The 23217-nt window shown below is 40.4% G+C and overlaps 1 protein-coding gene across 2 annotated transcripts in view; it reads right to left on the reverse strand.

Moving 5' to 3' along the window:
- Positions 1-3406: 3406 nt before the first annotated feature.
- TCEANC2 (transcription elongation factor A N-terminal and central domain containing 2) overlaps positions 3407-23217 on the reverse strand; it is a 43583-nt gene continuing 23772 nt past the window's right edge. For both annotated transcript variants that reach the window (XM_052637786.1, XM_052637785.1), the window contains exons 4-5: positions 11673-11866; positions 3407-4336 (exon numbers count right to left, since the gene is read on the reverse strand). In XM_052637786.1, the coding sequence (XP_052493746.1) occupies positions 4148-4336; positions 11673-11866 (383 nt within the window). In that variant the 3' untranslated portion in view covers positions 3407-4147. The remainder of the gene's footprint in view (positions 4337-11672; positions 11867-23217) is intronic.

A 23217-nucleotide genomic window follows, 5' to 3' on the forward strand; every position in this document is an offset into this window, starting at 1 on the left:
GCACAAGTTTAAAAACCTGATATTTCATAAATGAAAAAAGGCCAGCTGCCTGTTCCTTCACCACTGAACACAGTAAACGAATTATCTGAGCTTCCTGCCATTTTTCAAACTTGGGACTCTCAGATATCATTAGAGTGTATCATCAACTCTAAACTTCATTTGTCCAAAAAATAAAAAAAATCTCTAGTTTACTGAATCTCTAGTGTTTCTTTCCTTTGCCTTGTTTGTTGTTGTTGTTAAATCATTAAGTTTTTTTTCTTATGTATCTGTTTATACAGGAACATCTTTATCTTTTTAAAACGCACCATCTTATTAGATCTCTCACTTCCTCAGAAACTTCTCATGCCTTCCCATGATCTGAAGGCCAAAGTCCAAACTCCTTCACAAGGCCTCCAGGGCCCTATCTACCTTTTTTGCCCAATTTCTCTCCATTCCTAAGACCCTTAAGCTTCTACCACCCATTTTATTTGCCTTTACTGAAATAAGCCATGCACTTTACATCTCTGTGCTTTTACACACATACTGACCCCTCTGCTAAGAACTCTGTGTGAAGACTTCCTTTCCCTTAGAATGGTATTAATCACCACTTTCTCCACTTTCTCAACATTGTAAATAAATATCTACAGTAAGCACTTAATATGCTATACTGTAATTATTTTCCTATGTGTTTGTCTCTCCACCAGACTAAGAATTCCTGAAAAGTAGAAACTGTATCTTAATTACTACAGTTCCCCCAGTGCCAGTCTAGTCCCTGGAACACAGGAGTTGGGCAACATTTGTTTATTGAGTGAATGAACAGACAAGCTCCCTACTCCAAAGACCAGGACCTCCAATTTAACAACCACAAGAAAAGGATCAATAAGCTGCTGGAGCAGATTCTAAGAGTATTTACTCACCTGAATTTTCTCTAGCAACTGAACACACTTAGAAGACATATTCATGCCTAGACTTACGGGCAACTCAGAGGTCCCAGGAATTTTCCTCACCCCATTTCATGACTTGACCCTTTCATTTTTAAGAGGCTGGAGCTCAGAGGTGCTTCTTAGTGGGTGGTAAAGCTTGGATGGATGTCGGCAAGCTTCCTTCCCTTCAGCAAGCACTCAGAATAGCTCCATTAGTGTTCATGGAAATTCTGCACAGGTATCAAGGAGAAAACAGCCACAAATAACACAGCCTGCTTTCCAAATCTCCAAAGCACATCTCTGCAATCATTTTACTTTTCAACTATCACCACCAAAGCCTTTCAGCCATAGAGCGATTTGTCTTCAACTTACTCTGGGTTCCTAAGTTAGCAGAACCCTTTGGCTGTTTATAAATGAAGCTTCCTATTTTCAGTCTCTCTCCCTGCTCCAGCTTCTCTTCTACACAGCCACTTATCCAATATACTAACCAGTTCCTGCATGGCATCAGTCCAAATACTTTCACTTGATGCTCAAAAGACCCTTCAAACTTGATCCTGGAAATCTAGGGGTTGACACTTGGGAGACAGGGATGGGCTGAAGATACAAACTGGAATTGCCACCAGCATGTAAAAGATGCTTGAAACCAGGAGAGTGGATGAAATCAACCAGGGAAGCTATATATAGGCAAATCACCTGAGTTCTGAGTCCTAGATCTGCTATTCACCATCCGTGTGGCCTTAAGTAAGTTATGAAACTATTGTGAGCCTTACTTTTCTCATCTTTAATTGGGTATTTTAAAAAATGCCCAGCACAGTGCTGAGCAATTATTATTCAATCTCCCAGAGTTACTAGCAGTGGGAAACTGAATAAGATACTTCTGCTTGGTAAGCTTCAGGGTCTCATCTGTAGCTCCTGCTAGGTATCCACAAGGCACCATGGAATGGGTGCTCAGCAAATGACTGCCAAATAAAAGAAAAAATCTTAAAAAACTGAAACAAAACTTAGTAATAAAATAGATGAGATGATTCAACAGGCATTTTAAAACTGTATAAAGATCACTGTAAACGCTAATAAATTATCTTAGGAAAAGGATCTAGCACTTAGAAGGTAGACAATGTTAGGCCCTTTCTTTCTGTCCTTACTTTGAAACACAAACAAACAAAAAAGTTTCTAAAATAAACAAATCTCTGATAAGCTTAATCCACTATAACAGCAAAAATATAAACACAAGTACATATAAAATCATACAAATACATTCAACATCATTACATTGGCATATTTCATTTTGCTACAGACTTTTTTCTTCCCCATCTCCTATTTTCTCTCATGCCATCTTCCGGCTCCCCTCTCCTCCCTAAGGCAGCCAATGGAAATAGTCCGATACATACCCTTTCATACACTGCTCATATAATCCTGTACAAAGACAAATATTCACATATAGATTCTTTTCTTGTTTCCTTTTTATAAAACTGGATTCTTATTAAAGACATTTCTCTGTAAATTCCCACCACCCCCACCCCCCCGACTCCCCACCCCGGCACTTAATGATATATCTTGGTCAGTCCTTCAGGTCAGTGGGTGCAGAAGTCATACTTTCTTTTCAATGACTGACTGCTCACTGTCAGTCTTCCTCCTCCCACAATAAAGCTGCACACAATGTCCTTGCAAGGACTGTCCTTGCAAGAGGTTTCTTTAGGAAACTTCTCTGCTGGGTCAGTGTATACACGGGTCTTAAATATAAGCAAATATTGGCAGATTATTTTCCAAGAGGGATGTGGTCATTCATATTCCCACCATCAGTGTAAAAAGGGACCATTTCTCCACATCTTCAACAGAAGCTGGCATTTTAATTTTAAATGTTTTCCAGTTTTATTGGTGAAAATGGCATTGTATTATTGCTTTATTCTGCATTTTCTTGAATATTTTTGAGGTTCAGCATAGTTTATTGTTTACGGGTCATTCGTGATAAAGATCTTCGATGTATACAACTTACTATCAAGAATATCAGAAAAAAATTGTGTGTATGAGAGAGAAAATGAGAGCAAGACGGTGTCCTTGCTTTTTTAATCTCTCTCTTCCTTTTCTGGATTTTAAATCTCTTTTTTTGGCCCAAGTCCCAAGGCTAGCAGGACCTTATAGGTCCCTGACCAGGGAATCCAGAACCCCTGCAGTAGAAGCAGAGAGTCCTAGCCACTGGACACCAGCGAAATCCCCAAACTTCTTCCCTTCTACTGGCTCCTTCTTTTCAGATTACAAACATGCTCCAGTCTCCCCTAACCTAAAAAGTCTTTTTTGGGTCTCATTCTATCTCCCTAAATTCCTGCCTAATCATTCTTTATTTTCACCAACTATACTCTTTCTCACCTCAAAACACTTTTCAGTGAAAAAGCCATATCTTTGGTTTTAGGGGAAAAAAGCCCCAGTTTATTATTTTTTTAAAAAAAGCAAGTTATCATTTCCATAATTGTTTAAGCAAGCCTATATACAGGTATTTTGTTTTAAAAAACATATGTATATAATTTTTCTCTTACAGTAATTCATCTCAAGAGCAATTTCATTATGTATCTTCTACAGAGCCCTAAATGGAGGCAGCCAGCATATTCAAATAAACTCCAAGGAGTGGGCATGCTTCAGGCCAGCTCCTCATTAGAAACCCCAGCATGGGGGCTCTGGAGACCAATGTGCGGAAGGTCTTCCAGGGAGAGCTGAAACATTCAGATAAGTCAGTTCTGGAAAGAAGGGGTAGCTGGCGGGCTCGGCAGGCTCACCCCTGGGGTAGCGCAAAGAGAACAGACAGGGGAGTTCTGAGAGGCACTGGAGCTATCTAAACTCGGGGGGATGGAACCGAGTGAGCAGCAGCGGTAATTGAGTTTCAGTTACCTGCAGGGTGGTGAAATAAAGCAGTAACTTCATCTGCCTGACGTGGGGGAGGTTTAGAGGTGTCCTTGGCATACTCACAGTGAAATCCGTCACCCTTTCACTGTGTTGGGTGATGGCAACCGTACTGCGCTTCCTAGTGACAGCGAGCACTCGTCCTGTTAGGCAGCCCCAGCGCACTCCAGCTAATGAAGCATTTCCTGCAGGCCTGTCTCCAGGGCTCTGCATCCTCTGTCTGAAGGAATGGCACCATGGGAAAATTTAGCACAGCCAGCATCAACCGTCGCCCAAACTCAAAAGAATCTTTGAATGGCAGAGAGAAGCCCATTTTCCTTTCTGCCCAGCCCAGTGCTGGAACCACTCTCAGGTCACTTTTTGTGGGTCTGTACAAACGTGCCGACTGGCAGCATGCCGTTCTTCACCTGCTCCCGGATTTCAGCTCGATGCTTTAATGTGAAGACCAGGGCTCTCACCGTCCGCCGGTATGGCCCATTAATGAGGCGGGAGCAGAGATGAAACGTTTCCCGTTCAATATTTTCAACCAGTAGGTGATCCATCTAAAAAAACAGAAAAATTATCAAATTAGGGCCTTGCATTGCATAAAGATTAAAAGTAAGAGAGGCTGGAGCACTTTGCTCAGAGGCCTCCATTAATCAACTGAAATTCAAGGACATCTACTTCCTGTCACAAGAGAAACAGGAAGAGCAAATTAATTCCACCCTGGCAATTAAGGAACAAGGCCATGTGCTTTGTGACAGGGACCTCATTCACAACCCCTGCCGGGTGGTAATATTTGCCATTATAACAGGAAACTGGCTTGAACCAAGCAATGGGTTCTGGGCTCTGGCCCCTGTACTTTACCAACCAGGAAACGAAGACCAAGGATAATAAATCAGTGTAAGAGTTTATACTTTTTGTTTGTTTATTTGAAAGTGCTTTTTAACCCCTTATAGCATTTTTAAACACTGGGTCTGGATCCTAAATGTGTGTTAAGCAGTTTATAAATCACTTCTCACATTTAACACTTAATAACTCCCATTATCTCATTTTACAGATGAGGAAACAGGTTCAAAGGTAAAGAAATGCTCCAGATTTTACAACTATTAAGGGGAGAAGTTGGGACTCTGACTTGAACACTCTTATTTCTTCCCTTTTACCATACTCACCGCCCCCATAACCTCCTGAGGGACCATGTGAGTTTGGAGAGACCCCGGCAGGGTCAGCTAAGCAGAAAAGGGCCGAGAGGACAGGATCTGTGGCTATGCTGGGGTGTGCGGCTCAGGTCCAAGCCCTCCTGAAGTCACAGGCCTGATCAAAGAGGGACAGGTCTGGGACTTTGTCCACATGATCCAGATCTAGGCCAGACTGGGCTGCTGGTCGGGGACCCCTCACTTCCTGCCTTCCCAGGCGCACTGCTCACTCTTTGCCTGCTGGTCCTGACTCCAGCCTAGCCTGAGCGTGCTCAGTTGCTTTCAGACACCTCTACACCTCTGCGCAGGTACTTGCTCCCTCAGCCAGGCACAATTTCCCAGGAAACGCATTCCTATTTGTATGTGTAGCTAAAAAGCAAAAAGCAAAAAAGCCAATCCTAGTTTAAGGGACTACAAGTTCTTCTCAGGGCTGCCATAATGTCCTGAGCTCCCCGTAGTCATTTTCACAACAGAATGGTCTTGTCTTCCCTGAGAATGAATTCCTTGAAAGCAGGAAACAAATTTCTCTCATTAGCTTTCTTTCCCTCACTCTTTCCCTCCTACCCGACCATATATTCAGATACTTACTCAGCACTTACTATGTGCTTGGGCTGAGAAAAGAGCAGTGACCAATGTCGATACAGCTCTTGACTTCACAGAGAGCACGGGCCAGCCGGAGACGGTAAGGGGCAGGCCCTGGAAGTGTGGTGAGTGCTACGAAGGGGAACAGAAGCAAGTTCTGGGGCACTGAGGTACAGCAAAGGGACCCAGCCCAGGAAAGAGTGAGCGCTTGATGTGAGACCTGGAGAAAGAGTAGGATCAGGCCAGGTGATGTAGCCATTTGCTTGGTGATAAATTCAGTGAGCTGTACATATATGTACTGTACTTATACTTTAAAAAGGAAAAGTTTTAAGAAAAAAATGCACCAAAATTAAAAAAGGATTACCTGACATTTGATAAAAAGTGTCCTAACAAAAAAGAGAGAACAACAGACCAAAATGAATGAAGAATCCTGGAAGAAATGAGACCCAAGCAGGGGAGCACAATAGGACTGAGAGAGAGAGAAAGAAGATGAAGATCCAGGCCCAGACGTCTGCTTAGATGTAACAGACGAAAGACGTTCAGGGAGGTTTGTGGTCCTGATGACTCACTGATTATCTCCAAGGATGGTGCTGGAGTGAGTTGGCTTGGCACCACAGCTCTCTAAAACCCAGAGTCCTCGAGCGTTCATGGCCTCCTGGGTGGGCACTGAACTAGCCCCCAGCCTGAGGCAGCCCTCGTACCAGACGACTTTACAAGGTGGTAAGGGTGGCTGGCCATCTGCCCAGGATTTGTCCAGCAATATTTGCAAGAGAGGCTCCTCACCCCAATGTGGGGTTCCTCATGCCAGGGTGAGGACAGTTACTCACTGATTATTTAGAGATTCACTTAATATAACAGGCAAGAAAAAAGTCTGTTTTTTTCCTTCATTTTGAGGGGAGTGGTTGTTCGGGGAAGAAGGGTTTGTGTTCCTTTGCAAAAATAAATCATGGCCATTCCATTAAGTTATAATATATATATATGAAGAACCTGAGAGTACCTTGAAATTCCCAGAACTGAATACTTCTTCATACTTCATTCGACAAATAGCTATTGAGTTACTACTGAGTATGGTCTGATTTAGATATTTGAGACACCCAAGCAGAAGAAACCTGACACCCTACCCTTAAGTCACACCCTGGAAAGGAGAGGCACGTACACAGGACATGAAGCAGGAGGACAGGTGCTATCCCAGCGATGTGATGGGAATGAGAAGCCATCAGCTAACAATTCTCATGGATGCCTCTTGTTAAGTGAAGGCCAGTCAGAATGAAGACATGAAGAAAAACATTTGTAATATTAAAATGTAAACTATAAAGGAAACTGATTCATCATGGATCCTTGTGTATAATGTGTTCACTGCACAAAGTGAAAAATGCCTATCTTATAATGTCTTTGGACATTCCAAACCTACCCAAGCTAAGAGTCTTTCCCAGTGGGTCCTAACCTGGTCATTTAGGTAAGCCCCTTTGGGTGAAGCACTGAAGCTGAAGCTCCAATACTTAGGTCACCTAATGCAAAGAGCTGACTCACTGGAAAAGACCCTGATGCTGGGAAAGACTGAAGGCAAGGAGAAGGGGATGACATAGGATGAGATGGTTGGACGGCATCACTGCCCTGATGGACATGAATTTGAGCAAACTCAGGGAGATAGTGAAAGACAGAGAAGCCTGGCGTGCTGTAGTTCATGGGGTTGCAAAGAGTCAAACACGACTTAGCGACTGAACAACAATAACAACTTTAGGTGAAAGGACCAGAGTCTTACTAAGACCTCGAGAGAAAGGGATTTTGCTATGGGATACGTGTATGAATGGGAACAAGAATGCTGTAAGAAACCTAGGGAGATTTCTTTATGGACCAAATCCTTTCTCTGTGTCTCTCGTGATCTGCCTGATCTCTTTTTCACATATTTTTGCTCCTTTTCATATGCCTTACTATCAATTCTAGCTGCCTTATTCTCTCCTGCTGTTGTACTTCTCTCTATCCATAGCTTCTGCTTCCTTGAAACTCCTCCAAGGTTCCTTCTGTTTCAAAACTTTCGTTGTTGTTTCTTGGTATTTCCTGGGTCAGTTTCTCAGAGACAGAAAATCTGATTTGCCTTCCTTATGTATTTGTACCTATGGGTTGAATATGTGTTACTCAGTTGTCTAATCATGGACAAACTGGGAGAAGATATAAAACACATTCACCCTGAGCTGTCTTATGTCAAGGATTTTGGACTCAGAAGAAATGGTGCCATAATCAATTAGTGATGTCTGCCATGACTGTAAGCTTTTTAAAAGCAAGGGAAGAAACCCTCCTTAGTGTGTTTATCTGAAGTGCAGAACTTCCCACATTGTATTATAACTTCTATTTGCCTATTTCCCTCAGAAGATTGTGAGTGCCTCCAGGGCTGACACCATGCTGGATCCACTTCTAAATTCCCCATGCCTAGCATAGGCACTGGCACATATTAAGTGCTCAGTAAATATTTGCTAAATGAATTTCCTCTTTCCGCATATATACCTCCCCCCTTTCCTGCTCTTTCAGTAACATCCTATATATAGGAGATGAAATATATTTCTATTTTATATGTATTTTCTAGTGAGCAAATTCCAACCATTCTAAGACTAGTTCAGCTGCTGTCTTTCCCATGGAGTTTTCCCAGATTTCCCCATCAGATTTCACTGTTTTGTCCTTTGTGTGTTTACACCTCTTCCTAGTACCACTATTTCAGACAGATTTCATCCTGCCTCATATTATTTGAGGGCTCTTAGTCAGCAGACAGTAAACTTTCTTAGGATAAGGACTGCGACTCATCTATGTTAGCATTCTCTGCTGGCACTAGCAGTAGCAGAACCAAACACTTGGGGAACTGAATATCCACTAAAGGAGACTTTGTATGAGTTTTCCAATAGCACGACTGAACGTGTACATATATACCCACACTCCTTTTTGACCATTTGAATACATTTATTAAAGAGCTGGTCAAAACCAGAGGTGCAGTCTGAGGCCATTAAGCAAAGAAATAACTAACAGTCCCATATGGGGATGTACGCCTGACCTGGGTCTCATTAGCACCATCTGACAACCAACTGGGCCAACCAGCCAGTAACAGGCTCACTTTGAGAATCAGATTTATTTTTTTTAATGGCATAATAGGAAAATGATCACAGGCCGTGAGGTAGGAAGGGGAGTGGATAATGAGGAAGGGGAAGTAAGAGAATGACACCACAGGGGACGTTCATATGAGGAAAGATCTAAAATACAGGGAAGAACAAAGAAGATCTAGAAGGGAGAAAGTAAAGGGGAATGGAGCGTGGGTCTCAACAATGGAGTTTTTATTCATCTATTCCATTATTCAAGAACAAGGAAACAATCCATGCATCTGGAAAGCAAGATCTGTAGAGTAATAGAGAGATGCACTTTGAGGCTCTGTGTATATATTCTTCATCTGTGGCTTTCACTACTTAGACCAAAATAAATATCATGGAAACATTACTTTCTATAAAAATGTAATAAGTAGATTTGAAAAAAAAAACACACGCTAAAATCAAATTGCGAAAGCTTTTAAGTCACTGGGCCAATAACTTACCCAATGGTTTACTACTGCCTGATAAAATACATTTATGGAGATCTGATGTCTGATTTGAATGCACTCAACATTATTTATTGTCAAAGACCAAATACTGGATTAGATGGTTCATTGATTTACCCTAATATGAAAATGTTTCAGATGATGATGAGTGTTAAGAGTTAACTTTATGTGAAAAGTGTTTGTATTTATCTTTTCTGATGTATCAAACTATATGTAAAAATACTATAAAGTGCTGTTTATGCAAGGAAAAGAGATTGACTTTCTTTGGCCAAGAAAGACAGGAAGATGCATGCTTCTAGTTTTTAAAATTTACTCTTTGGGAGCAAAACCATTCAACTATGCTTAATCTGATATTTTTTCCAATTATATTGGAAAGCACTAACAAATGTATCACTTTTTTAACTTTGCTTTGTAACACTTGAGTGCTTACCACTTGATGTGCCATTTAAAGGATAATTAATGGATAAACTAAAAGGATAATTATTATGGAGTTTAATATAGCAGGCAAACTGCTCATTAATCCTCACAAGCATAGCTTCGTTATTATCATTTACTTTAAAAGATACCATAGGGAACTGGTATTAACCACCACATTAACTACATATTATATATCCACACTCTATGTTTCTGCAATAATTTTGGTTTATTTGAAAAATAAACTTCTCTTAAAATATCAAACACCAAGTTTTGTTGGCTAATCAATGACTCTGGAAAAATTAGACTTACGATCTTTGTATTTTTTTCTCTCTTCCAAGGGCTTAATGTTCATATTAATGCTTCTTTAGGAAAAGTTAAACAAACAGTATATTAATTCACTGAACCATCAAATATACATTAAAAGTTAAAAACGCAAAAAATAGAGATAGATAAAAATAATAGGAAACTATATACAAGATGATACTGATACTGATCAAGATTAAATATAACATAAAAATAAATAATTGTCAAGTTTGGGCAATGTCATTTAAATAATCAATAAAAATACTTTACGGAACAGCTGGCACATAACAGACTCTTAATTAAATCTGGGATAATCATAACTTGGCCACTGTTCTTTGAAAAAGCTATAATAATTTACCAACAGGAAATGCACCAAAATGTTAACAAGATTATATCTAGATAGTAGGTTCAATGGTGACTTTATTTTTCCTTTCTAGATTTTTCCATTTTCTATCACGTTTGTATTGAAAACTCAAAATTTTGTTTTTAAATAAAGTAAATAATATACACAAATCCATTTGCCTTTCTTTTGTGGATGCATAATTGAGATAGAAAGGTTAAAATATTTTTTTAGAGAATATAGTGACACATCTAGTCTAGTATTTAAATCAGACTTCTGAATTGCTTCTTTTTTGTTAATATTATTAAATCATTCTTTAAGGATACTTTATTAGGGGTACCCCAAGAGGAGGAAAAAATATCAATGTTATATGTCTGATTTTCCCAGAATACTAATTGAATATAAGATTCATTTGATGATGATTAATATTATTGCTAATGAACAAAAATTTCTCTTCTAGCACTGGTACCTCAAACCACTAACACCATCTAACTGCTGGTCACAAAGATGATAGAGATTATGTCTAGTCAACTGATTATCAGCATTAGAACTAAAGGTAGAGTGCTGACAAAAAATGTAGCAGAGTCTTTGCAAAAAGCAGTTATTTATTGTGCCATTGATATTCCGTAACAGATCCATCTCAGAATTTTTGCTTCAGTGGGAAAGAATTTTATTTATTTATTTATTTATTTTTATTGAAGTATAGTCGATTTATAGTGTTGTGCGAGTTTCTGGTATACAGCAAAGTGATTCAATTATATATATGTATATGTGTGTGTGTGTGTGTGTGTGTGTGTGTGTGTGTGTATTCTTTTCCATTACTGTTTATTAAAGGATATTGAATACAGTTCTCTGTGGTATACAGTAGGTCCTTGTTGTTTATCTATTTTGTATACAGTGGTTTGTATCTGCTAATCCCAAACTCCTAATTTATCCATTTCCTAATTTCTTTCCCCTTTGGTAATCATAAGTCTGTTTTTTATTTCTGTCGGTATTTCTGTTTTATAAATAAGTTCATTTGTGTCATATTTTAGGTTCTATATATAAATGGTATCATATAGTATTTGTTACAGAAAGGATTTCAAAAATCGGAAAGAACCACCATTCATGAAGTGACTTCTAACCAATAGGCACTATACTGTTCTTTTGTACATATAGTTCATTTAATCTTTTCAAAAATTTTAGGTAGTAGGAATTAAAATCTTCACTTTACAGATTAAAAAATAAAGTCTTTGAAATGTTAAGAGACTTGCCTAAGGTGTCACAACCAGTACATACTAAAGCCAGTGTTTTAACCCAAGTCTTGCTAGTTCCAATGCCTGCACTCCTTATATAATACTGTCTCCCAGAATGTTTACAAATCCAGAATCTTTTTTTAAAAAGTTAGAATAAAGTTATGGTCCTAAAGAGTATGAAAGTTCATTGTGAAAATGTGAAGGTCATTTAACCAAGAATATCTAATAATCACATTCCAACCAAGACATTACCTCTAATTCCAAGGCTTCTGAGAGTAATTTCTGGGCATTTTCCCTAAATGTCTCAGTTTTGGCATCACTTCGGACTTCTATGGAAGGTCTATTGACGTGTTTTTCCAAGAAAGTTCTCCACTCAGTGTAAACTTCTCTGGCAAGACAAGCCACTTCTGAATCTGAGTGTTGACGCATCTTGTTCACAGCATGACCTGGAACAAGAGAACAGAAACCAAAGGAAACATTGTTCTGTCTTCTGAGAAGTATAGGACTAGAAGGACTGTGTGGCACTTAGCAAGTCATTCACATACCTAAGGATGTAGAGGCTCTTGTGCAAATGAAGACCTGTTTCTCAAAGGCTGAGATAATGAGATAATCACTAGCGAAGAACCACTGGGTTAGCTAATGCAATAAGTCATAAAACAGAAGCATGATCAATAGACACTTAAAATGGAACAGCTAAGGTACCAACTCCTTAATCCAAAACTTGCAATAAAAGAAAATGAATTAAGCATTTATCTTGTCTTTTCAGTACATGTTATATTTTAGGACAACCAAATAGTCCCAGTTATTGATAAAATGTTCTTTATTCAGCTAATGAATGTGGTAAAATTGACAGTATTTAAAAAATTTTTTGTGGCCCACAATGAAATAATTTATTCAGGTGACAGTCAATAGTGGATGAACTCAGTCAATGAAAAATTGATGGGGAAATTTACAATGGAAGGATGAGCTGTCATCACCTCCACTGATCAATCTTAGCGTCCCTGAGTGGGATTATCAGACGGAGGCAGCACTTCACAGACCTACCTACAAAGTAGTCTTGCGCTCTCTTTCTGAGGAAAAAATGAACCATAATCCAACTAACTCAGCATTCAAAGCTAACCTCCAGTTAATAGAAAACATGTGAGTCAGAGGAGTAAGTTAAATTATAGCACAAGAGACAAACCCAGAATGCGAGGCATTCTGCAGGACAATGGACCTGGTTTCTTTACCTGTCAATGACATTTTTTTATAAAAGGGAGCAAGGTTATGGATTGTTAAAGATTAAAAGAGTCTTTGAGTTCAAACTATCAAATGTGATGTGCAATCCAAATCCTGAATGGAATAAGCCAATCAAAGTACATTTTGAGATAAACAAGGAATATGCATACACATTGGCTATTAAATTATGCCAAGGAACTACTGTTGATTTTGTTAAGTATGATAAGAAAACGTATTTTTCTTAGCTATGTAAGAAAACATAGTTTTTAGAGATGCACACTGAATGAAGTATGAACTAAAATGACCAAAGGTCTGAGATTTTGCTTAAAAATACTTCAGTAACAGCACAAAAACACAGGAAAGGGAAAGATAAAGTGAATAGGACCAAATTTTAATAGTAGGTGAAAAATGAATCACATATAGGTGAAAGGCCTACGCGAGTCTGTATTATTGTCTTTATTTTTGTGACTGTCTGAGATTTTCATAATAAAAATGGAAAAAGAGGGAAAAGGTCGAAAAATACCATAGCAAAAATACTTACATAAAAATAAACACATAGAAAAGCCAAAAAAATCAAGTAAATACTTAGAATTAAAAAGTGTAAGAATATCAAGGTAGGTGTATTTTTTAAAAAAATCAATAGCTTTATATGTTAGCCATAAACAGAATATAATGGAAAATCATGCTTAAACTAGTGAAAACCATAAACCACTTAGCAACATATTAACAAGAGGGGGCTGCATGTGCCCACGCTTGCTGTTTGCGTATGTGCCTATCTCCTTCGTAGCTCTGGAACCACTCCTAAACGCCACCTCCGTCGCCACGGCCCTTGCCTTAGGGCATGTTGCCTCCAGATGACTCCAGCAGCCTGCTGGCCTGTCAGCTGAAGTCTGGAACCCTGAATGCCATCTTCCACACTGTAGCCAGAATGACCTTTATTTAGCTTTATTATTTTCTCTTTCAGGGATAGTTTTTCTAAAACATTAATCTGACCATTACACTCCCCCACTTAAATCTTTCAATCCCATAACCCAAATTCTTCTCTCTTGTCACACAAATACCTTCACAAGCTGCCACCCTCCCATCTCCTTCCTAGTTTTGTTTCCAGCAATCAGCCCACTGTCATGTGATACTCTAGCTACTGCAGTTCCTAACACACTTCAATAATTTTCTCACCTCTTTACTTTTGAACATATACTCCAAAGAGCATTTTGTCTGCCTAGAGTATGCTTTCTTCTTTCTTCATCTGGTTAACTTCTATTCTGCCTCTAGTTCAGGAGTCCTCTCATCCACAAAGTCTTAATAACCCCCAATCTTGGTTGGTAACTCTCCTCTGTGATTCCTTAGCATCTTGCGCTTCTGTTCATCACAATAACTACTATAATTAGTTGTAATTATCTAATCAGTTATCTCTCTTGCCACCAAAGTGAGCTCCTTGAGGGCATGAGCTGTGACACATTCATCTTTGTATCTCCAGGAGAAAACACAGAGGCACGAAGTGAGGGTCAGGAGAATGGGTGTTTGGTAAATGTTGAGGAATGAGAAACCCATATGAAGAAATACATATGCCTTTACTAAAATATACAACAGAAAATGTGAATGAAAGAGGAACATATATTATATGATGGAAAGACTAGTACAGAGATGTCAATATAAAAATTAATTTGTAGTTTTAATGTAACTATGATAAAAAAAAATCTCAGTAGGTTGCTTTTATTAGAATACATCCAAATAGCTTTACACTCATTTTATTAATTTTTTATTTTATATCTGAGTAGTAGGCCTCTTGAGAAACCTGTATGCAGGTCACGAAGCAACAGAACTGGACATGGAATAACAGACTGGTTCCAAATAGGAAAAGGAGTACGTCAAGGCTGTATATTGTCACCCTGCTTATTTAACTTATATGCAGAGTACATTATGAAGAATGCTGGGCTGGAAGAAGCACAAGCTAGAATCAAGATTGCCGGGAGAAATATCAATAACCTCAGATATGCAGATGACACCACCCTTATGGCAGAAAGTGAAGAGGAGCTAAAGAGCCTCTTGATGGAGGTGAAAGAGGAGAGTGAAAGTTAGCTTAAAGCTCAACATTCAGAAAACTAAGATCATGGCATCTGGTCCCATCACTTCATGGCAAATAGATGGGGAAACAGTAGAAACAGTGGCTGACTTTATTTTGGGGGGCTCCAATCACTGCAGATGGTGATTGCAGCCATGAAATTAAAAGATGCTTACTCCTTGGAAGGAAAGTTATGACGAACCTAGACAGCATATTAAAAAGCAGAGACATTACTTTGCCAACAAAAATCCATCTAGTCAAGGCTATGATTTTTCCAGTGGTCATGTATGGATGTAAGTGGACTATAAAGAAAGCTGAATGCAGAAGAATTGATGCTTTTGAACTGTGGTGTTGGAGAAGACTCTTGAGAGTCCCTTGGACTGCAAGGAGATCCAACCAGTCCATCCTAAAGGAGATCAATCCTGGGTATTCATTGGAAGGACTGATGTTGAAGCTGAAACTCCAATACTTTGGCCACCTGATGCAAAGAGCTGACTCATTTAAAAAGACCCTGATTCTGGGAAAGATTGAGGGTAGGAGGAGAAGCGGACGACAGAGGATGAGATGGTTGGATGGCATCACCGACTCAATGGACATGGGCTTGGGTAGACTCCGGCAGTTGGTGATGGACAGGGAGGCCTGGTGTGCTGTGGTTCTTGGGGTCACAAAGAGTCAGACACGACTGAGCAACTGAACTGAACTGATAGCTGATTAACAATGCTGTGATAGTTTCAGAATTTTAGACTTATTTTAGAAAAACAAGTAAAGAGTATAAAATACTATTTTGAAAAAGAGGAATTCTGAGGTATAATTAGACTTATAAGATACTAGAACATATTATAAAGCCACTAAAATTATATGGACTGGCACCAAAAAACAGATGGATAGATCTACGAATAAAAAAAAATGAAGCTCGGGAACAAATCCTATTCTACACAAAATTTAACATATAATAAAAGAGGCATCAATGAACAGAAGAAAATGGAGAATTCAAATTTGAGAAGATGGTCAAAACATTCAGAAAATTTCTCAGATCATGCCAACTGCACAGTTCAACACTTGCTTTATTTATTTACTTCCCACACGTCGACTGAAGGCCTACTCTTTGCATAAGGAACTACACTAGGCACTAGTCGTGGGGCTGAATGAGAAACTGTCCCTGCTTTAAAGGTTCTGTGAGTAACATCCTGGAGGTGAGAACAAAATGTAACTTTTAAGGGAAGACAAGAGTCTTTAACTGCTCTCTCTACCCAATTATCTGTCAAGAATTTTCACCTAGTCTTTCTACTGCCCAGGGAAAGAAGTACATCAACACTCAATACACAGAGGAAGGGGAAGGGGAGGAATGCAGAGCGCTCGTTAGAAATGGCTCAAGGTGCCTCCTAGCTGGCGACGCTTTAGTGAAGTGCTTTTGAAACACATGGCGTTTAAAATTTGAAGTCACTACTCAACACTTTTCTTTTCTGGGTAGAGTTCACGTCCTTGAGATTATTCATTCAGAAAACAATTTTTTGTGCTGTTGGTCACGGTTGTGGATGCTAAAGACACCAAGATAAATGAGATACTGCAGGACCTCAAAGACCTAACTTCAGAGCATTTTGTAATTTTACTTCTTTCTGGCTGTGCTGGGTCTTCATTGCTGTGTGGGCTTTCCTCTGGTTGCGGCGAGCAGGGGCTCCTCTCTAGCTACGGTGCACAGACTTCAGTAATTGCAGAAAGTGGGCTCAGGGGTTGCGGCTCCCAGGCTCTAGAGCACAGCCTCAAGAGTTGTGGCACCTGGGCTCAGTTGTTCCACATTATGTGGAATCTTCCTAAGTCGGGGATTGAACAGGGGGAATCATCCGGCATTGGCAGGCAGATTCTTTACTACTGAGCTTTCAGGGAAGCCCCAGGGCATTTTAATACTTATATTGAGCACCTACTAACTGCCTGGTGCTGTAGATACAGATGAGTGAGACATAGACTCTGAAATTTAACCTACACACAACGCTGCCAATGTGTGCAAATTAGATTCATGTATAAAAATATCATTACAGTACTATATACAGAAGCAATAAGCTAAAAACAACCTACAAGCTCACCATTAAGGGTCCAATTTGTTAAATGAAAGGAGTACATCAAGGCTATATATTGTCAACCTGCCTATTTAACTTATATGCAGAGTTACATCATGAGAAATTCCAGGCTGCATAAAGCACAAGCTGGAATCAAGATTGCTGGGAGAAATATCAATAGCCTCAGATATGCATAGGGCACTATGCTTATGTCAGAAAGCGAACAGCCTCTTGATGAAAGTGAAAGAGGAGAGTTAAAAACCTGGCTTAAAACTCAACGTTCAGAAAACTAAGATCGTAGCATCCAGTCCCATCACGTCATGGTAAATAGATGGGGAAACAATGGAAACAGTGACTTTATTTTCCTGGGCTCCAAAATCACTGCAGATGGTGACTGCAGCCATGAAATTAATAGACGCTTGATCCTTGGAAGAAAAGGTATGGCAAACCTTGACAGCATATTAAAAAGCAGAGACATTACTTTGCCAACAAAGGTCTGTATAGTCAAAGCTATGGTTTTTCCAGTAGCCATGTATGGATGTGAGAGGTAGACCATAAAGGAGGCTGAGTGCCGAAGAATTGATGCTTTTGAACTGTGGTGTTGGAGAAGAGTCTTGAGTCTCTTGGACTGCAAAGAGATCAAATCAGTCAATCCTAAAGGAAATCAATCCTGAATATTCTTTGGAAGGACTGATGCTGAAGCTGAAGCTCCGATACTTTAGCCACCTGATGGGAAGAGCTGACTCAGTAAAAAAAGACCCTGATGCTGGGAAAGACTGAAGGCAGGAGGAGAAGGGGACGACAGAGGATGAGATGGTTGGATGGCATCGTTGACTCAATGGACATGCATTTGAGCAAGGTCCAGGAGATGGTGATGGACAGGGAAGCCTGGTGTGCTGCAGTCCATGAGGTCGCCAAGGGTCAGACATGACAGAGCGATTGAACAATGAATACTCTGCAGCCACTAAAGACTGCAATAGCTCTATATGTAGTAACATGGAAAGATGATTATTTATTCAGGTTCTCAGAAGAGCCTACATAGTATAAGTCAATATTTATTTTTAAAATTACATTTGTATACACACACACACATACACATATAAATACATATATTTGCTCACAGGCAGAGAAAGAGTCTAAAAAAATTTATAATGAAATTATTTACAAGGGTCTCTTCTGAGTAGTGGGACTGTGTGTATCTATGCAGTTCAGCTCACAGTTTCATGGGCTGGCTCAACCTGTAAGGAATCCTAAAAAAGCATGGCAAATGCTATACTACAGGTACACTTGAATTTCTTTGGAATAGAGATCCTTCCCTTCATGTGTTCCCCACCTGATCCTTTTCTCTTCCCAAGAAAGGCACTGTTGATCCAGCTTTCTCCTTGAGAAATGAAGATGCAGAAGCCCCTCAAGAAGAGAGTGCTTCTGCTTGTCCACTGGACCTTTTTATCATGATGTTACTTTATCACTCTGTGGCACCTGGCACTGCTGCCTTCTTCCTTCTGAAATATTCTCTTCCACTGCTTTCTGAGGTGTTAATGGTTCTCCTCTTCCTTCTTCATCTCCTCTGCTGGTATGTGCCTTGCCAAACCTTTAATTACCAGTGCAGCCTAGCTAGGGCATTGTCCTTGGCCTCTTCTCTTCTTTCTTCAACTGTTTTTCCTGAGTAATCTTACCCGCTTCTGGGGCCCAACTACCATCTGCAAGCAGATGACTTCCTAAGGCTCTCACTGAGCTCAAGACCCATGTATCTGGCCCCTGCTGGACAGCTCCACTTGCTTATTTTGCAAGCCACCTCTAGCTCAACATTTCTAAAATGGAAAATGGAACTCATGACTTCCCCCTCAGTCCCTCCTCCTGTATTTCATGGCAGTGCTACTCACCCGTCATTTTATCTCCTTAACATTTCTTATAACTTTTCCTTTCTCACTTCCCGCTTTAGTCTCACTGCTGCCCTGATTCAGGTCCTCATCACTTCTTCACTGGTCTACTGCAGTGACTTACTAACCAATCTTTGTCCCCAGACTGGCTTTCTCCAATTCATCTTCCATATTAAAGTTAAATTAAGCTTCTAAAAACACAATTTGATCACATCATTCCCTTACTGGAAGCCCTTCAGTGGTTTTTTCCTCTGTCTTCAAATTAATTTCTCAGTATAGATTCAAGCCCTCAATGCCCTGGAACCTCTTTGGCCATATCTCTTACCATGTCTCTCTCTTTCCTCGCTCCCCTCAGTCTCAACCTTCCTACACCTTGCCCCCCAGGTACAAAGACCTAGTCATAGAGAACAGTTTGCATGCCCTTGTTTGCATGCAAGGGTCAGGCTGTCTGGCCTTCTTACATTTCTGTACCTTAGCTCACAGTTTCCTCTGCCTAGAAAGGTTAAACACTCATTTTTTCCTCTAAGCTTGATGTAAACATCTTGGGGGCAGAACCCCACATCTTACTCCTTACTCCAAGATACATTCCCAGCTCCCAGCACAGTGCCTACCACAAATCATTCAAGAAATGTTTGCTGAACTGAATCAGTTACATTAAAAAAAAACAAAAAAGTTTACATTTGGCTTTCAAATTGGCTTTGTAGTAACATCTGAATATGGATGCAGTTGATTGGGAAAATCACACAATTGCAAACAAAATAATGAACTATACTGTAAAGTACTGAATGAAGAGGTTCTAATTCTTACCCACTGCTAAGAATGCTTCCTGCTTACTACTCCAAAGTCTATAGGAATTATCTCATTTTTTAATAACTAGACAATGAATTAAATACTATTGTCATATCTCTTTTTACAAGTGAGAAACTGAAGTTCAGCAAAGCAACCTGCCCTGGCCTCACAGCTAGTAAGCATGTGAGCCAGAATCTGAGCACAGCCACCTGACCCTAAAGTCTGCACACTTAACCCAACACCCTGTCCTCCTCTGTCATTAGGGACTGGCATATAGGGAGTATTCAATAAAGCTCTGTTGAGATAATGTTGTTCACCTTCTTGATATTCCCAAATCAGAAGAGCACAGGTCCTGAGAGGTGGCCAAATGGCAGAAGCCTCGGGCTCTCAGGCCAGGACAAGTGATCACTGCTCCTGGCCCGCAGGGGGCAATATACTCCACAGTGTCCCCCACTGCAGTCCCACCCAGCCTGGTCAGAAGGCTCTCCCAACACCAGGGAAACACTCCAAGCAGGGCCGGGCCAGGAGGAGAGTGGGGGATGCAGGATGTGCCAGCAACAGGGTGACAAAGGGAAGAGTGGCAGCAGGGAAGGCCTTCAGTCTGGGGCAGGAAAAGAGAAGAGAGGAGGCCTAAGGAACCGCCTTCTATAAAAAACAAGGCAAAATGAATCTTTAGATCAGACAATGAATTTCATGACAATAATGACAGCTAGCCACTGCACTGAACACTTTACACTTAAGCCAATGAACTCTCAGAACAACCCTATGAGGTAGGTGCTATGACGATACCCTGTTTGGCAGGTAAAGAACCTGAGGGACTAAGAGGCTAAGGAACTTGCACAGGACACAGCAAATAAGCAGCAAGGCCAAGTTTCAAACGTAGGCAGTCTGGCTCGAGCTCAAGTATTAAACCCATACTGTTGCCTCCGGTGATCATATAGTCCTACCTCCTCCTGATTCAGATGAAAAAATGAGGCTCCATGACCTTTCCCCAAGGTCACAAGTTGGTCAGTAGCTACATCAAGGAAGTTAATGATCTGCAAAAAGTCATTATTTGCTCCATGAAGTTTATGTTTTAAAGCAAGCAGCGCCACTGGCTAGTCTTATGATCTAGGTCAAGTCCCCTGGGTTGAAGAGTATGGGGTTTCTGCATCCCAGCACATTGTTAAGACAAATTCCCTGCAGGAAGTGGTCTTTTGCTCATTTAACAAACATTATCAAATACTTAGTAAGTACCAGACCCTGTGCTAGACCTTGGGATAGAATGTTGAACAAGACATAGCCCTTTATTCAAGGAGCTCCACAGAGGTCTAAGCATACATCTAAACAAAAACAAATGCACCAAAGTGTCACAGGTTCTAAGACAGTATTGAAAGGGGAACCCAAAGGAGAGTCAAAAGGACACAGAAGTCAATCTGGCTGGCAAATGGACCAGGGAATACCATGCAAGAGGCAATTCTTGTCCTAAGTCTTGACAAGCAGTGGAGTGAACAAGAGCAGAGAAGCTGAAAGAGCACAGTGTAATTGGAGCGCTGTGATAGGCAAAATAATGTTCCCAAAGATATCCATGCCCCAAACCTCAGAACCTGTGAATCTGTTGCCTTACAAGGAAAAAGGCATGGTTAAAGTTAAGGACCCCAAAAGGAGGAGATGAGTCTGGATTACCTAGGTGGGGCCAATCTAATCACATAAGTTCTTAGAGGCAGAAGAGTGGGTCAGAGAGATGAGGTGTGAGAAAAATCCAACCCACCATTGCCAGCTTTGGAGATGGAGGAAGGGAATCACAAGCCACAGAAAGCAGGTGGCTTCTAGAAACTGGAAAAGGTAATGAAACCGATTCTCCCCTAGAGTCTCCAGGAGGAATACAGCCCTGACACCGTGATTTTAGCTGAGACCTGTACTAAAGGTCTAACATACAGAAATGTAAGATAATAAACCTAGTGTTTAAACCATTAATTTTCTGGCTTTTGAACAGTGGTGCTGGAAAAGACTCTTGAGAGTCCCTTGGACAGCAAGGAGATCAAACTAGTCAATCCTAAGGGAAATCAACCTTGAATATTCATTGGAAGGACTGATGCTGAAGCTGAAGCTCCAATACTTTGGCCATCGGATGCTAACAGCTGACTCACTGGGAAAGACTCTGATGCTGGGAAAGACTGAGGGCAGGAGGAGAAAGGGGGTGACAGAGGATGAGATGGTTGGATGGCATCATCGACACAATGGACTTGAATTTGAGCAGACTCCAGGAGATAGTGAAGGACAGGGAAGCCTGGCGTGCTATAGTTCATGGTTCGCAAAGAGTTGGACATGACTTGGCAACTGAACCACAATAGCAACAACAATTCTGTGGCAGTTTGTATGGCACTCTTCATAGATAATGAATACAGGAGCTTCTCAGTAGTTCAGGATTGCTAAAACAATGTGAATCTATAGAACAACCTGAGAATGGAAGGCTACTGGAAAGTACCTTTCCACTAAGTTACTCTGTGAACTCGGGCAAGTCAAATCACATCCCCAGTCATTCATGCACTCACTAACTCATTTATTCACTCAACAAACACTTTTGCTTCACCAAGATTATGTTTCATCTGGGTCTTAAAGGTCCAAGGTGCCAAGCTCAAGCACCTTGAGCTTGCCAAGGTACATCTTTGGGTTTCAGGAGGTAGGAAGACATGGCCTAAGTCCCTCTTAGTTTTGTAGCTTATTTTGTTTCCTGAACTGAGGCAAATTACTTTAAACTCTCTAAGCCTCAGTGTTCTCATTTGTAAAATGAGAAAATAATAATATTTACTTTATAGCACTGTTATATGGATCAAATGAAGTCATAGTGTGTTAGTTACTCAGTCGTGTCCAACTCTTTGTGACCCCATGGACTGTAGCCTGCCAGGCTCCTCTGTCCATGGGATTCTCCAGGCAAGAATATTGGAGTGGGTTGCCATTTCCTCCTCCAGGGAAGTCATAGTGGGGAAAGCATTTTTTAAGTATAGGGTTTTTTGTTGTTAATCAATTATAAATGAAAATCAGATTAATATGATTGACTTAAAACCTTTCCCAGATTATTTATATCTACAGTGTTGCAGAAGTAGAGCATGCTCGCCTTGTAGGCTGGGTGCAAGGCCTAACTACATTGCCTTATCAGCCATTTACTTGACACTCCCCTGCCCACCGGTTTCCTTTATAATAAAGATATTCAAGGCACAGAGGCCCCATTAAGAGGCAGATCCAAAGGCTTTTGCCCAGCTAGCCCTCAGCTTCCCAGACCACTTGAGAACAGTGAAGCCACTCACTTTTCCTGTCTCTTAAAACACTCTCCTCCTTAGGCCACGCGTCACTGCATGGCCCTGGTTCTCCTCCTCTAATTACATTCCATCCACTTCTTCAGCAGCTTCTCTTCCTCTTCCCACTTTCCTTCCACGGATATTCTCCTCATTTCAATCCTTCAGCCCTTTAATATTTTCTTGTACTCAAAGAATTCATCCACTTAAATGATTTTAAGCCAATGCCTCCAGCCAAATGTGTTCCAAATACAGATTTTTAGTCTAAATATCTCTCATCTGAGTTTCAGTTCTCCATCTCTAGCTGCCTATTGGACATTTGCTCCTAGAGAGTTTATGTCAGAGCAAACACTGACTAAAATGAAAATACTAGGAGAAAACTCCCATATGACGTACACAAGAAAAGGCACTAAATTCTGATTTAAAAGAGGTGAGCTTGAGCAGATGGCAGAACCCATAGAGATAGTCCAATAAAATAAAGGCACATATGGCTGGGATTCAGGGCACAATGGCAGCCTG

This window comes from Budorcas taxicolor, chromosome 3 (genome assembly GCF_023091745.1).
Source record: "Budorcas taxicolor isolate Tak-1 chromosome 3, Takin1.1, whole genome shotgun sequence".
In the NCBI taxonomy this organism is placed as follows: Eukaryota; Metazoa; Chordata; class Mammalia; order Artiodactyla; family Bovidae; genus Budorcas; species Budorcas taxicolor.